The following is a 17,708-nucleotide window of genomic DNA, read 5'->3' on the forward strand; positions in this document are numbered from 1 at the left end:
TGTGATACAGTATGCTGAGCCGTGTATCTAATGTATAATTTCTGATCGTGAGTGACTGCCCTTTATCTTTACAGATGGTACCATGCCAGCCTCACCCGCCTGCAGGCAGAGCACATGTTAATGAGGGTTCCCAGAGATGGCGCCTTTCTGGTGCGGAAGCGAAGTGACCCGAACTCCTATGCCATTTCCTTCAGGTAAAACATTGTTCAGGAGGGTGAGAGCGATGCAGATGTAAGGACTGTCTGCCCAAGATGGTGAAACCTTCTCCTCTAGACCAGACCACTGCATGAGCCTACGGCTGTTGTTTGCCACCACTAGGGGAAGCTTAGTACATACAGATTTATACAACCACCACTAGATGGAGCTCACTACATACAGATTTATACAACCACCACTAGGAGGAGCTCACTAAGTACAGATTTATACAACCACCACTAGAGGGAGCTCACTACATACAGATTTATACAACCACCACTAGGAGGAGCTCACTACATACAGATTTATACAGCCACTACTAGGAGAGCTCACTACATACAGATTTATACAGCCACCACTAGGAGGAGCTCACTATGTACAGATTTATACAACCACCACTAGAGGGAGCTCACTACATACAGATTTATACAACCACCACTAGAGGGAGCTCACTACATACAGATTTATACAACCACCACTAGGAGGAGCTCACTACATACAGATTTATACAGCCACTACTAGGAGAGCTCACTACTTACAGATTTATACAGCCACCACTAGAGGGAGCTCACTACATACAGATTTATACAACCACCACTAGGAGGAGCTCACTACTTACAGATTTATACATCCACCACTAGATGGAGATCACTACATACAGATTTATACAGCCACCACTAGATGGAGCTCACTACATACAGATTTATACAACCACCACTAGGAGGAGCTCACTACATACAGATTTATACATCCACCACTAGATGGAGATCACTACATACAGATTTATACTGCCACCACTAGAGGGAGCTCACTACATACAGATTTATACAACCACCACTAGGAGGAGCTCACTACATACAGATTTATACAACCACCACTAGAGGGAGCTCACTACATACAGATTTATACAACCACCACTAGGAGGAGCTCACTACATACAGATTTATACAACCACCACTAGAGGGAGCTCACTACATACAGATTTATACAGTCACCACTAGGGAGAGCTCACTACATACAGATTTATACAACCACCACTAGGAGGAGCTCACTACATACAGATTTATACAGCCACTACTAGGAGAGCTCACTACTTACAGATTTATACAGCCACCACTAGAGGGAGCTCACTACATACAGATTTATACAACCACCACTAGGAGGAGCTCACTACTTACAGATTTATACAGCCACTACTAGGAGAGCTCACTACTTACAGATTTATACAGCCACCACTAGATGGAGATCACTACATACAGATTTATACAACCACCACTAGGAGGAGCTCACTACATACAGATTTATACAGCCACTACTAGGAGAGCTCACTACATACAGATTTATACAGCCACCACTAGGAGGAGCTCACTATGTACAGATTTATACAACCACCACTAGAGGGAGCTCACTACATACAGATTTATACAACCACCACTAGAGGGAGCTCACTACATACAGATTTATACAACCACCACTAGGAGGAGCTCACTACATACAGATTTATACAGCCACTACTAGGAGAGCTCACTACTTACAGATTTATACAGCCACCACTAGAGGGAGCTCACTACATACAGATTTATACAACCACCACTAGGAGGAGCTCACTACTTACAGATTTATACATCCACCACTAGATGGAGATCACTACATACAGATTTATACAGCCACCACTAGATGGAGCTCACTACATACAGATTTATACAACCACCACTAGGAGGAGCTCACTACATACAGATTTATACATCCACCACTAGATGGAGATCACTACATACAGATTTATACAGCCACCACTAGATGGAGCTCACTACATACAGATTTATACAACCACCACTAGGAGGAGCTCACTACATACAGATTTATACATCCACCACTAGATGGAGATCACTACATACAGATTTATACTGCCACCACTAGAGGGAGCTCACTACATACAGATTTATACAACCACCACTAGGAGGAGCTCACTACATACAGATTTATACAACCACCACTAGAGGGAGCTCACTACATACAGATTTATACAACCACCACTAGGAGGAGCTCACTACATACAGATTTATACAACCACCACTAGAGGGAGCTCACTACATACAGATTTATACAGTCACCACTAGGGAGAGCTCACTACATACAGATTTATACAACCACCACTAGGAGGAGCTCACTACATACAGATTTATACAGCCACTACTAGGAGAGCTCACTACTTACAGATTTATACAGCCACCACTAGAGGGAGCTCACTACATACAGATTTATACAACCACCACTAGGAGGAGCTCACTACTTACAGATTTATACATCCACCACTAGATGGAGATCACTACATACAGATTTATACAGCCACCACTAGAGGGAGCTCACTACATACAGATTTATACAGCCACCACTAGATGGAGCTCACTACATACAGATTTATACTGCCACCACTAGAGGGAGCTCACTACATACAGATTTATACAACCACGACTAGGAGGAGCTCACTACATACAGATTTATACAACCACCACTAGGAGGAGCTCACTACATACAGATTTATACAACCACCACTAGAGGGAGCTCACTACATACAGATTTATACAACCACCACTAGAGGGAGCCCAGTATATACAGATTTATACATCCACCACTAGATGGAGCTCACTACATACAGATTTATACAACCACCACTAGAGGGAGCTCACTACATACAGATTTATACAACCACCACTAGGGGGAGCTCACTACATACAGATTTATACAACCACCACTAGGAGGAGCTCACTACATACAGATTTATACAGCCACCACTAGGAGGAGCCCACTACATACAGATTATACAGAAACCACTAGGGGGAGGGCACTACATACAGATTTATACAGCCACCACTAGGAGGAGCCCACTACATACAGATTATACAGAAACCACTAGGGGGAGCTCACTACATACAGATTTATACAGCCACCACTAGGAGGAGCCCACTACATACAGATTATACAGAAACCACTAGGGGGAGGGCACTACATACAGATTTATACTGTCACCACTAGAGGGAGGGCACTACATACAGATATATACTGTCACCACTAGAGGGAGGGCACTACATACAGATATATACTGTCACCACTAGGAGGAGCTCACTGCATGCAGATTTATACTGTCACCACTAGGGGGAGCTCACTACATGCAGGTTTATACAGCCACCACTAGGGGGAGCTCACTGCAATCAGAGTTGTTACAGCATGTAAATGCCTTTGTTGCTCTGTATCAGATAACCTAAGGCTATGTGCACACGTTGCAGATTATTTGCAGTTTTCTAGCGTTTTTGCGCTATAAAAACGCTATAAAACCGCAAATAATCTGCATACATTAAGCATCCTATCATTTTTAATGAAATCCGCAATTTCTGTGCACATGATGTGCGTTTTTCCGCATGAAAAACGCACTGCGGAAAAATAATGAACCTGCTCATTCATTTTGCGTTTTTTTCGCGGTTTTCCCACTGTCTAATGCATTGGGAAATGTCCGGAAAAAACTCCGTCAAAAATGCGTCAAAACCGCGCAAAAAACGCGCAAAAAAACACATGCGGATTTCATGCGGAAATCTGCCAGAAATGTCCGGATTTTCACAGGAATTTTCTGCATGAATTCCTGAACGTGTGCATATAGCCTTATACTGCACCTAACATGAATTTTGGAGCAATATTACAACATACTGTAAGTCCCACATTTTCTGGTACTGTTCAGATACAATCCTATTAAATTTGAGACTTTTTTTTTAATGGGCAGCGAGGGGTATATGACATGCATTATTTCTGGGCAGGGTTAGGACATTCCCAGGACTCAAATGTTCAATATTGGCAAGCATGAAATTAAATATCCTCCATTCTCTGAGTCTTCCTCTGTGCTGCACCTTTTTACTGGAATGATCTTCCTGGTTTAGTCAAATAACTTATTCCAAAATTATAGAATGTGAGTGCGAAGCCTGGGTGGACATGTTGATGCGACGTCATGTCTGCAGACCCTATTTGTCTGTGGAAGTTCCCCCCGTGTTCTCTGTTTTCTCCCTCAGAGCTGAAGGGAAGATCAAGCATTGCCGCATCCAGCAGGAGGGGCGCCTCTTTATGCTGGGGAGCTCAGCCGAATTCGAGAGCCTTGTAGACCTGGTCAGTTACTATGAGAAGCACCCGCTGTACCGAAAGATGAAGTTACGCTACCCCATCAACGAGGAGGCGCTGGAAAAGATGGGGACAGCGGTGAGTGTGCAGTTAACTCTGTCCCCCTGCTTGTGGATAGAGGCTCTACCCGGGAGACTGGGGGGCTGCACAACTCCTAATATGTGGATTGTGACCGGAGGGGTTACCATGTTCCCATGATCAACATTGCAAACTAACCACCAGTTGTTACTAAAGATTCTAGAATGCCTTAAACTGCGCAGCCTAAAATGAGTTTATTCCAGGACCTGGACTATGGGGCGCTGTACGAGGTCCGGACCCCCCACCTGTACGTGGAAGCTAATAAGATGCCAACATCCAGGGTAAGAACGGACAGAAGACGTTATAGTGACCCGTCCGCAGTGTCCATACTGACCCCTGACATGGTGAGGTTTACAGACGTGCCCACTGATCTGTTCACAAATGTGTCTGTCCCCCCAGTGCATGGTGAAAGCGCTGTACGACTACAAGGCCCAGCGCGAGGACGAGCTCTCCTTCTGTAAGCAGGCCATCATACACAACGTGGACAAGCAAGATGGCGGCTGGTGAGTGCCTCACAATATCTCACCTGCAGTCCTATGTAACACCACAGATAACACAGTGATAACTCCCTGAGTACAGATAATGCAGCAGATGTCACCTGCAGTCCTATGTAACAGCACAGATAACACAGTGATAACTCCCTGAGTACAGATAATGCAGCAGATGTCACCTGCAGTCCCATGTAACACCACAGATAACACAGTGATAACTCCCTGAGTACAGATAATGCAGCAGATGTCACCTGCAGTCCCATGTAACACCACAGATAACACAGTGATAAATCCCTGAGTACAGATAATGCAGCAGATGTCACCTACAGTCCTATGTAACACCACAGATAACACAGTGATAACTCCCTGGGTACAGATAATGTAGTAGATGTCACCTGCAGTCCTATGTAACAGCACAGATAACACAGTGATAACTCTCTGAGTACAGATAATGTAGTAGATGTCACCTGCAGTCCTATGTAACACAACAGATAACACAGTGATAACTCCGAGTACAGATAATGCAGCAGATGTCACCTGCAGTCCTATGTAACACCACAGATAACACAGTGATAACTCTCTGAATACAGACAATGTAGTAGATGTCACCTGCAGTCCTATGTAACACCACAGATAACACAGTGATAACTCCCTGAGTACAGATAATGTAGTAGATGTCACCTGCAGTCCTATGTAACACCACAGATAAATCCCTGAGTACAGATAATGCAGCAGATGTCACCTACAGTCCTATGTAACACCACAGATAACACAGTGATAACTCCCTGAGTACAGATAATGTAGTAGATGTCACCTGCAGTCCTATGTAACACCACAGATAACACAGTGATAACTCTCTGAGTACAGATAATGTAGTAGATGTCACCTGCAGTCCTATGTAACACCACAGGTTAACACAGTGATAACTCTCTGAGTACAGATAATGTAGTAGATGTCACCTGCAGTCCTATGTAACACCACAGATAACACAGTGATAACTCCCTGAGTACAGATAATGTAGTAGATGTCACCTGCAGTCCTATGTAACACCACAGATAACAGTGATATCTCTCTGAGTACAGATGATGTAGTAGATGTCGCCTGCAGTCCTATGTAACACCACAGATAACACAGTGATAACTCCCCGAGTACAGATAATGCAGTGGATGTCACCTTCAGTCCTATGTAACACCACAGATAACACAGTGATAACTCCCTGAGTACAGATAATGCAGCAGATGTCAGCTGCAGTCCTATGTAACAGCACAGATAACACAGTGATAACTCCCCGAGTACAGAGAATGCAGTGGATGTCACCTGTAGTCATCCCTTGTAAGGCCCGTACTGGTGTGATCTGTCGTCTGTGTCCATGTACCATCCCTGTGACGTCCGTGTGACATCTATGTAAAGAAATGCAGCAGAGAAATGAAAGAGTGTTGGGTATTAAAGATGTTCAAAGATAGAGACCGCGATGAGGAATATGATAAATAGATAATAGATACAAATATGCCATTGTGCTATATAATCAGTGTTTTGTGCCTTTTTTTTTATTTGTTTTTTTTTTTAAAACAAATTAATAAAAAAAAAGAATGACATGGGGTCACCGGTAATATTCAGAACCAGTAGAGTAAAATCCGATGGCTGGGGGTTGATGTTAATATTCTGGGAAGGGGCCAATAGCCCTAAATGTTCCCACGCTATTAATATCAGCTCGTAGCTGTTTGCTTAGCTTTTACTGGTTTATGGGGGAGCCCAGAAAAAAAAGATGTAGGATTCCCCTTGAAATTTTGACCAGCAAAGGCTAAACAGACAGATATTAAAAGTCTGGGAAGAGGCCATGGATATTGGCCCCCTCCCAGACTAAGAACATCAGCCCTCAACCTCCCCAGAAATGACACATTCATAAGATGTGCCAAATCTAACGCTTAACCTCGCTCTTCTCACTTTCCCTGGTGAAGTGGCAAGTGGGGTAATAGTTTTGGGGTTGATGGCAGCTTTGTAATGTTGGCTGGCAACAAGCCCAAGGGTTAGTAATGGAGAGGAGTGTAGAAGACTCCCCCATTACTAACCCCATAGTTATATATTAATAAAGACACAGAGTAAAGTCCTTTAATTGAAATGAGTACTCCACACCCTTTTTCTAAAGTAATAAAACACCATTTTCCTCACCTGTCTGCCGATAATCCATTTGTCCCATGAAGAGCCCAACTCTGATACATCTGGATACATAGCTGAGCAGTGACATGATGCGACCGCTCAGCCATGAGCCCAGGACACACTGAGCATCAGAGCACGGCTTCAGTGACCTGTACTGTTGCCATTGGGGTTACCTCTGGTCACAGGTTCCCACAGGGTTGGGCTCTTTGTGGAACAAATGGATTATCGGTGGACAGATGAGGAATAAGGTGTTTTAGTTCTTTTTATTTTACAGTTTATAAATAAATAGTAGTCTTTATTACTATATCCCTATGGGTTTAGTAATGGGGGTGTATTATAGACGCCTCTCCATTACCAACCCGTGGGCTTGATGTCAGCCAACATTGCAAAGCTGACATCAACCCCCACTTGCCACCGCACCAGGTCAGGTGAGAAGAGTGAGGCTAAGCGCCAGATTTGGCACATCTTATGAATGCGCCATCTCTGGTTTGGTTGAGGGCTGATGTTCTTAGTCTGGGAGGGGGCCTGTTATGACCTGGTGGTAAGGACAATAATGGACCTGGTGGTTAAGAGCACACGGAATGACCTGATAGTTACTAATAATATAGGACGAGCTCTGAGACGTGGGAACTCTGCTGACCGCAATCCCTAATCCTATCACACACACTAGAAATAGCCGTGGATTGCTCCTAACGCTCCCTATGCAACTCGACACAGCCTAAGAAACTAGCTAGCCCTAGAGATAGAAAAATAAAGCCTACCTTGCCTCAGAGAAATTCCCCAAAGGAAAAGGCAGCCCCCCACATATAATGACTGTGAGTAAAGATGAAAATTACAAACACAGAGATGAAATAGATTTAGCAAAGTGAGGCCCGACTTACTGAACAGACAGAGGATAGGAAAGGTAACTTTGCGGTCAGCACAAAAAACTACAAAAAGACCACGCAGAGGGCGCAAAAAGACCCTCCGCACCGACTCACGGTGCGGAGGCGCTCCCTCTGCGTCCCAGAGCTTCCAGCAAGCAAGACAAAAATCAAAATAGCAAGCTGGACAGAAAAATAGCAAACCAGAGAAAAACAAGCAGGAACTTAGCTTCTGCTGGGAAGACAGGTCACAAGAACGATCCAGGAGTGAACTAGACCAATACTGGAACATTGACAGGTGGCATGGAGCAAAGATCTAAGTGGAGTTAAATAGAGCAGCAGCTAACGAATTAACCTCGTCACCTGTGGAAGGAAACTCAGAAACACCCACAGCCACCAGAGAAAGTCCATGGACAGAACCAGCCGAAGTACCATTCATGACCACAGGAGGGAGCCCGACAACAGAATTCACAACAGTACCCCCCCTTGAGGAGGGGTCACCGAACCCTCACCAGAGCCCCCAGGCCGACCAGGACGAGCCAAATGAAAGGCACGAACCAGATCGGCAGCATGAACATCAGAGGCAAAGACCCAGGAATTATCTTCCTGACCATAACCCTTCCACTTGACCAGGTACTGGAGTTTCCGTCTCGAAATACGAGAATCCAAAATCTTCTCCACCACATACTCCAACTCCCCCTCAACCAACACCGGGGCAGGAGGATCAACGGATGGAACCACAGGCGCCACGTATCTCCGCAACAATGACCTATGGAATACATTATGGATGGCAAAAGAAGCTGGAAGGGTCAAACGAAATGACACAGGATTGATAACCTCAGAAATCTTATACGGACCAATGAAACGAGGCTTAAACTTAGGAGAGGAAACCTTCATAGGAACATAACGAGACGACAACCAAACCAAATCCCCAACACGAAGTCGGGGACCCACACAGCGCCGGCGGTTAGCAAAACGTTGAGCCTTCTCCTGGGACAATGTCAAATTGTCCACCACATGAGTCCAAATCTGCTGCAACCTATCCACCACAGTATCTACACCAGGACAGTCCGAAGACTCAACCTGCCCTGAAGAGAAACGAGGATGGAAACCAGAATTGCAGAAAAACGGCGAAACCAAAGTAGCCGAGCTGGCCCTATTATTAAGGGCGAACTCAGCCAAAGGCAAAAAGGACACCCAATCATCCTGATCAGCAGAAACAAAGCATCTCAGATATGTTTCCAAAGTCTGATTAGTTCGTTCGGTTTGGCCATTTGTCTGAGGATGGAAAGCCGAGGAAAAAGACAAATCAATGCCCATCCTAGCACAAAAGGCTCGCCAAAACCTCGAAACAAACTGGGAACCTCTGTCCGAAACGATGTTCTCCGGAATGCCATGTAAACGAACCACATGCTGGAAAAACAATGGCACCAAATCAGAGGAGGAAGGCAATTTAGACAAGGGTACCAAATGGACCATCTTAGAGAAGCGATCACAAACCACCCAAATGACCGACATCTTTTGAGAGACAGGGAGATCCGAAATAAAATCCGTAGAGATATGCGTCCAGGGCCTCTTCGGGACCGGCAAGGGCAAAAGCAACCCACTGGCATGAGAACAGCAGGGCTTAGCCCGAGCACAAGTCCCACAGGACTGCACAAAAGAACGCACATCCCGCGACAAAGACGGCCACCAAAAGGATCTAGCCACCAAATCTCTGGTACCAAAGATTCCAGGATGACCAGCCAACACCGAACAATGAACCTCAGAGATAACTCTACTAGTCCATTTATCAGGGACAAACAGTTTCTCCGCTGGGCAACGGTCAGGTCTATCAGCCTGAAATTTTTGCAGCACCCGCCGCAAATCAGGGGAGATGGCAGACAAAATTACCCCCTCTTTGAGAATACCCGCCGGCTCAGGAACACCCGGAGAGTCGGGCACAAAACTCCTTGACAGGGCATCAGCCTTCACATTCTTAGAGCCTGGAAGGTACGAAACCACAAAATCAAAACGGGAGAAAAATAGCGACCAACGAGCCTGTCTAGGATTCAACCGTTTGGCAGACTCGAGATAAGTCAAATTCTTGTGATCCGTCAAGACCACCACACGATGCTTGGCTCCTTCAAGCCAATGACGCCACTCCTCGAATGCCCACTTCATGGCCAACAACTCTCGATTGCCAACATCATAATTGCGCTCAGCAGGCGAAAACTTTCTAGAAAAGAAGGCACATGGTTTCATCACCGAGCCATCAGAACTTCTTTGCGACAAAACAGCCCCTGCTCCAATCTCAGAAGCATCAACCTCGACTTGAAACGGAAGCGAAACATCTGGCTGGCACAACACAGGGGCAGAAGAAAAACGACGCTTCAACTCCTGAAAAGCTTCCACAGCCGCAGAAGACCAATTGACCACATCAGCACCCTTCTTGGTCAAATCAGTCAACGGTTTAGCAACACTAGAAAAATTACTGATGAAGCGACGATAAAAATTAGCAAAGCCCAGGAACTTCTGCAGACTCTTCAGAGATGTTGGCTGAGTCCAATCATAAATGGCCTGAACTTTAACAGGGTCCATCTCGATAGTAGAAGGGGAAAAAATGAAACCCAAAAATGAAACCTTCTGAACTCCAAAGAGACACTTTGACCCCTTCACAAACAAAGAATTCGCACGAAGGACCTGGAACACCATTCTGACCTGCTTCACGTGAGACTCCCAATCATCCGAGAAGACCAGAATATCATCCAAATATACAATCAGGAATTTATCCAGGTACTCTCGGAAGATGTCATGCATAAAGGACTGAAATACTGATGGAGCATTGGAAAGCCCGAATGGCATAACCAGGTACTCAAAATGGCCCTCGGGCGTATTAAATGCTGTTTTCCATTCATCGCCCTGTTTAATACGCACAAGATTATACGCACCACGAAGATCTATCTTGGTGAACCAACTAGCCCCCTTAATCCGAGCAAACAAATCAGACAGCAACGGCAAAGGATACTGAAATTTGACTGTGATCTTATTAAGAAGGCGGTAATCAATACAAGGTCTCAAAGAACCATCCTTCTTGGCCACAAAAAAGAACCCTGCTCCTAACGGTGATGACGATGGGCGAATATGACCCTTCTCCAAGGATTCCTTTACATAACTCCGCATAGAGGCGTGCTCTGGCACAGATAAATTGAACAATCGGCCCTTAGGAAACTTACTACCAGGAATCAAATTAATAGCACAATCGCAATCCCTATGAGGAGGTAGGGCACTGGCTTTGGGCTCATCAAATACATCCCGGTAATCCGACAAAAACTCTGGGACTTCAGAAGGGGTGGATGACGAAATAGACAAAAATGGAACATCACCATGTACCCCCTGACAACCCCAGCTGGACACAGACATAGATTTCCAATCAAATACTGGATTATGGACCTGTAGCCATGGCAACCCCAAAACGACCACATCATGCAGATTATGCAACACCAAAAAGCGGATATCCTCCTGATGTGCAGGAGCCATGCACATGGTCAATTGGGTCCAGTACTGAGGCTTATTCTTGGCCAAAGGCGTAGCATCAATTCCTCTCAATGGAATAGGATGCTGCAAGGGCTCCAAGAAAAAACCACAGCGCCTAGCATACTCCAAGTCCATCAAATTCAGGGCAGCGCCTGAATCCACAAATGCCATAACAGAATAGGATGACAAAGAGCAAATCAGAGTAACGGACAAACGAAATTTCGACTGTACCGTACCAATGGTGGCAGACCTAGCGAACCGCTTAGTGCGCTTAGGACAATAGGAGATAGCATGAGTGGAATCACCACAGTAAAAACATAGCCCATTCCGACGTCTGTGTTCTTGCCGTTCAGCTCTGGTCAAAGTTCTATCACATTGCAATGATTGCATAGGCTCAGGCCCATGCTCAGATAGTACCGCCAAATGGTGCACAGCTTTACGCTCACGCAAGCGTCGATCGATCTGAATGGCCAAAGACATAGACTCATTCAGACCAGCAGGCATGGGAAATCCCACCATGACATCCTTAAGGGCTTCAGAGAGACCCTTTCTGAAAATTGCTGCCAGGGCACATTCATTCCACTAAGTGAGCACAGACCACTTTCTAAACTTCTGACAATATATCTCCGCTTCATCCTGACCCTGACACAGAGCCAGCAAGATTTTCTCTGCCTGATCCACTGAATTTGGTTCATCATAAAGCAATCCGAGCGCCAGAAAAAACGCATCAACATCACGCAATGCCGGATCTCCTGGCGCAAGGGAAAATGCCCAGTCTTGAGGATCGCCACGTAACAAAGAAATAATGATTTTCACTTGTTGAACTGGGTCACCAGAGGAGCGAGGTTTCAAAGCAAGAAACAATTTACAATTATTTTTGAAATTCAGAAACTTAAATCTATCACCAAAAAAACAAATCAGGAATTGGAATCCTAAGCTCTAACATCGGATTCTGAACCAAAAAATCTTGAATGTTTTGTACCCTTGCAGTGAGATTATCCATACAAGAGGACAGACCTTGAATGTCCATGTCTACACCTGTATCCTGAACCACCCAGAGGTAAAGGGGAAAAGAGAGACAAAACACACTGAAAAGAAAAAAAAATGGTCTCAGAACTTCTCTTATCCCTCTATTGAGATGCATTAATACTTTGGGCCACCTGTACTGTTATGACCTGGTGGTCAGGACAATAATGGACCTGGTGGTTAAGAGCACACGGAATGACCTGATAGTTACTAATAACGCAGGACGAGCTCTGAGACGTGGGAACTCTGCTGACCGCAATCCAAACTCAGAAGCCGCAGCTCCACTCACAACCACCAGAGGAAGCCCATGGACAGAACCAACCGAAGTACCATTCATGACCACAGGAGGGAGCTGGACAACAGAATTCACAACAGGGGCCATTATCCATGGCCTCTTGCCAGGCTTTTAATATCTGTCTGTTTAGCCTTTGCTGGTCAGCATTTATAGGGAGACCCAAAGTCGTTTTTTTCTGGGCTCCGTAAAGTAACCAGTAAAAGCTAAGCAAACAGCTGTGAGCTGATGTTAACAGCCTTGGAACATTCAGGGCTCTTGGCCCCTTTACCAGATTATTAACATTGGCCCCAACCACCGGCTTTCCCTCTGCTGTTTATGGAAGTTATGCGGGAGCCCATGTCTTTTTAAAAAAAAAAAAGTATTTATTTATACATTATGTACAATCACGGTGCTTAATACAACTCCCATCATTGTCACCTGGCCGCGCTGATCACAAGGAGACCAGGTGATAATGATGAGCGCTGCCTTCAGTCACCGGCGCCTGGGAACAGTGTGAACCGTACGGCTTTTACCAGGCGCCGGTACGTGTCATGCATCCGTGTATCATCAGTGTGCAGCTCGCATTTTGTCCATGGTGCTGTTCCAAAAACGAACATATCTGCAGGTTTTTCACACGAACACATGGTCCATGTGAAAAATCTGACATGTACGCACAACTATTGTATGTGTGCGTGTGTCCGTATTCGTGGTCCTTCAAAAACAGACAGCATACGGACATGGAAAAACGGACGCGTGATGGGGCCTAACACACATGGAGATGTCCGCTCTGTGTGGTCGGGAAATATTAGTTACAACCCCGCTGTTCCCCCTCTGACCTGCAGGTGGCGCGGTGACTACGGTGGGAAGAAGCAGCTTTGGTTCCCGGCGAACTATGTGGAGGAGATGAGTGCAGCGGTGACCTCGGAGCAGGACGATACGGTCAGATGTCCCCCTGAGATAAATACACTTGGGTTTTGGGGGCTTCGCTTGCTGACATCTTACCTCTCTGCCCCCCAGTCCCTGTTCTTCGGTCAGTCTGCAGAGAACAGCCCGCTGGGGAACTTCCTGAAGGGTTTTATAGATGTCCCGTCATGCCACATCGGTGAGTACGGGGGGCCTCACACAGATCGCAGAAATCCGGGGTCCGTCCTAGATCTCATGACTCCATGATTGATTGTCTCTTCCCTCTCCTCAGTTTTATCGAAGGAAGGTCGCAGCCCCCGGCCCCACATGTTCACCATCCACTCCCAGCAGATGTCCCACCCCTCACAGGCGCTGGACGTGGCGGCTGATTCTCAGGAGGAGCTGAACGACTGGATCGCAAAGATTCGTGAAGCCGCACAGAACGCCGATGCCAGGGTGAGACCACCGATAAAGCCTTTGTGTGCCCTCTGCATCATTGGGGGCACAGAATTGGCAGAAACCCCTCCCAGTCGTCCTGCTTCTGACAACAGCCTTCTTGACAAGTTATAAGCACAGTTGTCAGATCTCGACTTCCACAGAGACACACAGTTCCGGAGCCTCATAAGGAGGAATGTAGGAGCCCCCCAACCTGCACCGCTAGGGAACAACATAGGAGCCCCAAAAACTGCAGTGCTAGAGAAGAATGTAGGAGCCCCCCAACCTGCACCGCTAGGGAAGAACATAGGAGCCCTAAAAACTGCAGTGCTAGAGAAGAATGTAGGAGCCCCCCAACCTGCACCGCTAGGGAAGAACATAGGAGCCCCAAAAACTGCAGTGCTAGAGAAGAATGTAGGAGCCCCCCAACCTGCACCGCTAGGGAAGAACATAGGAGCCCCAAAAACTGCACCGCTAGGGAAGAACATAGGAGCCCCCCAACCTGCACCGCTAGGGAAGAACATAGGAGCCCCGAAAACTGCAGTGCTAGAGAAGAATGTAGGAGCCCCAAAAACTGCACCGCTAGGGAAGAACATAGGAGCCCCAAAAACTGCACCGCTAGGGAAGAATATAGGAGTCCCCCAACCTGCACCGCTAGGGAAGAACATAGGAGCCCCGAAAACTGCAGTGCTAGAGAAGAATGTAGGAGCCCCAAAAACTGCACCGCTAGGGAAGAACATAGGAGCCCCAAAAACTGCACCGCTAGGGAAGAATATAGGAGTCCCCCAACCTGCACCGCTAGGGAAGAACATAGGAGCCCCAAAACTGCAGTGCTAGAGAAGAATGTAGGAGCCCCCCAACCTGCACCATTTGGGAAGAAGGTAGGAGTCCCCCAACCTGCACCGCTAGGGAAGAACACAGGAGCCCCAAAAACTGCAGTGCTAGAGAAGAATGTAGGAGCCCCCCAACCTGCACCACTAGGGAAGAACATAGGATCCCCAAAACCTGCAGTGCTAGAGAACAATGTCGGAACCCCTAACCTGCACTGCTAGGGAAGAATGTAGGAACCCCAAAACCTGCACCATTTGGGAAGAAGGTAGAAGCCCCCCAACCTGCACTGCTGGGAAGAACTCGGGAGTTCACCTTTAACCACTTAAGGACCGGCCAATTGTTCCTTTTTTTTTCCAATTTTCGTTCAAGAACCAGAACTTTATGTTTTCTTCCCAGTCTCCGTATAAGGATCACTTTGTGCGGAACGAGCTGTAGTTTTCAATGACTCCATTCCTTTTTCAGCCTCCTGTAGTTCTCCTTTCCCAAATGTGCGGAAACCTATAATCCAGAGCCAGAGTTGTGCTGGCAGACGAGAAGGGACAGGAGGGGGATGCAGCTGCAGTGACATCATGTCTTCTGCAGGGGAGGGGCAAGAGCAGGCAGGAGACATCTCATTGGCTGAGTGCACAAAACACAGCTGTGACATCACAGCAGCACACGGCTCTGCTACATCAGATACACAGATGTAACGTGCGGCTCGTGTGTAACGTGACGTCCGGCTCTTACAGATGCAAGAAGGGAAGATCATGGAGCGAAGGAAGAAGATCGCGCTGGAGCTGTCGGAGCTGGTGGTCTACTGCCGCCCTGTGCCCTTCGATGAAGAAAGTAAGAGAACAGATACTGTACTACGTTCTCATAATTATATAGATATGTACACACTGTATATACAATATAATATATATATATATATATATATATATATACACACACGGACACACACCTCCTGGCTGATATGTACACACTGTATATACACACACACACCTCCTGGCTGTATATACACACATCTCCTGGCTGATATGTACACACTGTATATACACACACCTCCTGGCTGATATGTACACACTGTATATACACACACATCTCCTGGCTGATATGTACACACTGTATATACACACACATCTCCTGGCTGATATGTACACACTGTATATACACACACACACCTCCTGGCTGTATATACACACATCTCCTGGCTGATATGTACACACTGTATATACACACACCTCCTGGCTGATATGTACACACTGTATATACACACACACCTCCTGGCTGTATATACACACACCTCCTGGCTGATATGTACACACTGTATACACACACACCTCCTGGCTGATATGTACACACTGTATATACACACACCTCCTGGCTGATATGTACACACTGTATATACACACACCTCCTGGCTGATATGTACACACTGTATATACACACACAACTCCTGGCTGATATGTGTACACTGTGTATACACACACACCTCCTGGCTGTATACACACACTGTATATACACACACCTCCTGACTGATATGTACACACTGTATACACACACTGTATATACACACACACACCTTCTGGCTGTATATACACACTGTATATACACACACACCTCCTGGCTGTATATACACACTGTATACACACACACCTCCTGGCTGTATATACACACTGTATACACACACACCTCCTGGCTGATATGTACACACTGTATACACACACACCTCCTGGCTGATATGTACACACTGTATACACACACACCTCCTGGCTGTATATACACACTGTATACACACACACCTCCTGGCTGATATGTACACACTGTATATACACACACACCTCCTGGCTGTATACACACACTGTATATACACACACACCTCCTGGCTGTATATACACACTGTATACACACACACCTCCTGGCTGATATGTACACACTGTATATACACACACCTCCTGACTGATATGTATACACACACAACTCCTGGCTGATATGTACACACTGTATATACACACACCTCCTGACTGATATGTATACACACACACCTCCTGGCTGATATGTACACACTGTATATATATATATATATATATATATATATATATATATATATATATATATATATATATATATATATATATATATATATAAGGGTCACCAATCTAACCCAAGAAGAGGTGCGAAACCAGCTAAATAAGATTAAAATAGATAAATCTCCGGGTCCGGATGGCATACACCCACGAGTACTAAGAGAACTAAGTAATGTAATAGATAAACCATTATTTCTTATTTTTAGGGACTCTATAGCGACAGGGTCTGTTCCGCAGGATTGGCGCATAGCAAATGTGGTGCCAATATTCAAAAAGGGCTCTAAAAGTGAACCTGGAAATTATAGGCCAGTAAGTCTAACCTCTATTGTTGGTAAAATATTTGAAGGGTTTCTGAGGGATGTTATTCTGGATTATCTCAATGAGAATAACTGTTTAACTCCATATCAGCATGGGTTTATGAGAAATCGCTCCTGTCAAACCAATCTAATCAGTTTTTATGAAGAGGTAAGCTATAGGCTGGACCACGGTGAGTCATTGGACGTGGTATATCTCGATTTTTCCAAAGCGTTTGATACCGTGCCGCACAAGAGGTTGGTACACAAAATGAGAATGCTTGGTCTGGGGGAAAATGTGTGTAAATGGGTTAGTAACTGGCTTAGTGATAGAAAGCAGAGGGTGGTTATAAATGGTATAGTCTCTAACTGGGTCGCTGTGACCAGTGGGGTACCGCAGGGGTCAGTATTGGGACCTG

The 17,708-nt window shown here is 45.8% G+C and overlaps 1 protein-coding gene across 2 annotated transcripts in view; it reads left to right on the plus strand.

Annotated features, from left to right (window-relative positions):
* The window catches only part of LOC138643184 (1-phosphatidylinositol 4,5-bisphosphate phosphodiesterase gamma-1-like), a 180,166-nt gene that overhangs the window by 146,264 nt on the left and 16,194 nt on the right, over positions 1–17,708 (plus strand). The window contains exons 18-25 of one of the 2 annotated variants that reach the window (XM_069732017.1): positions 75–194; positions 4,251–4,434; positions 4,638–4,715; positions 4,834–4,937; positions 13,604–13,700; positions 13,779–13,863; positions 13,957–14,120; positions 15,659–15,755. In XM_069732017.1, the coding sequence (XP_069588118.1) occupies positions 75–194; positions 4,251–4,434; positions 4,638–4,715; positions 4,834–4,937; positions 13,604–13,700; positions 13,779–13,863; positions 13,957–14,120; positions 15,659–15,755 (929 nt within the window). Of the gene's footprint in view, positions 1–74; positions 195–4,250; positions 4,435–4,637; positions 4,716–4,833; positions 4,938–13,603; positions 13,864–13,956; positions 14,121–15,658; positions 15,756–17,708 lie in introns of both variants that reach the window. The other variant, XM_069732016.1, reaches the window with a different exon arrangement.

This window comes from Ranitomeya imitator, chromosome 6, assembly GCF_032444005.1.
Source record: "Ranitomeya imitator isolate aRanImi1 chromosome 6, aRanImi1.pri, whole genome shotgun sequence".
NCBI lineage: Eukaryota > Metazoa > Chordata > Amphibia > Anura > Dendrobatidae > Ranitomeya > Ranitomeya imitator.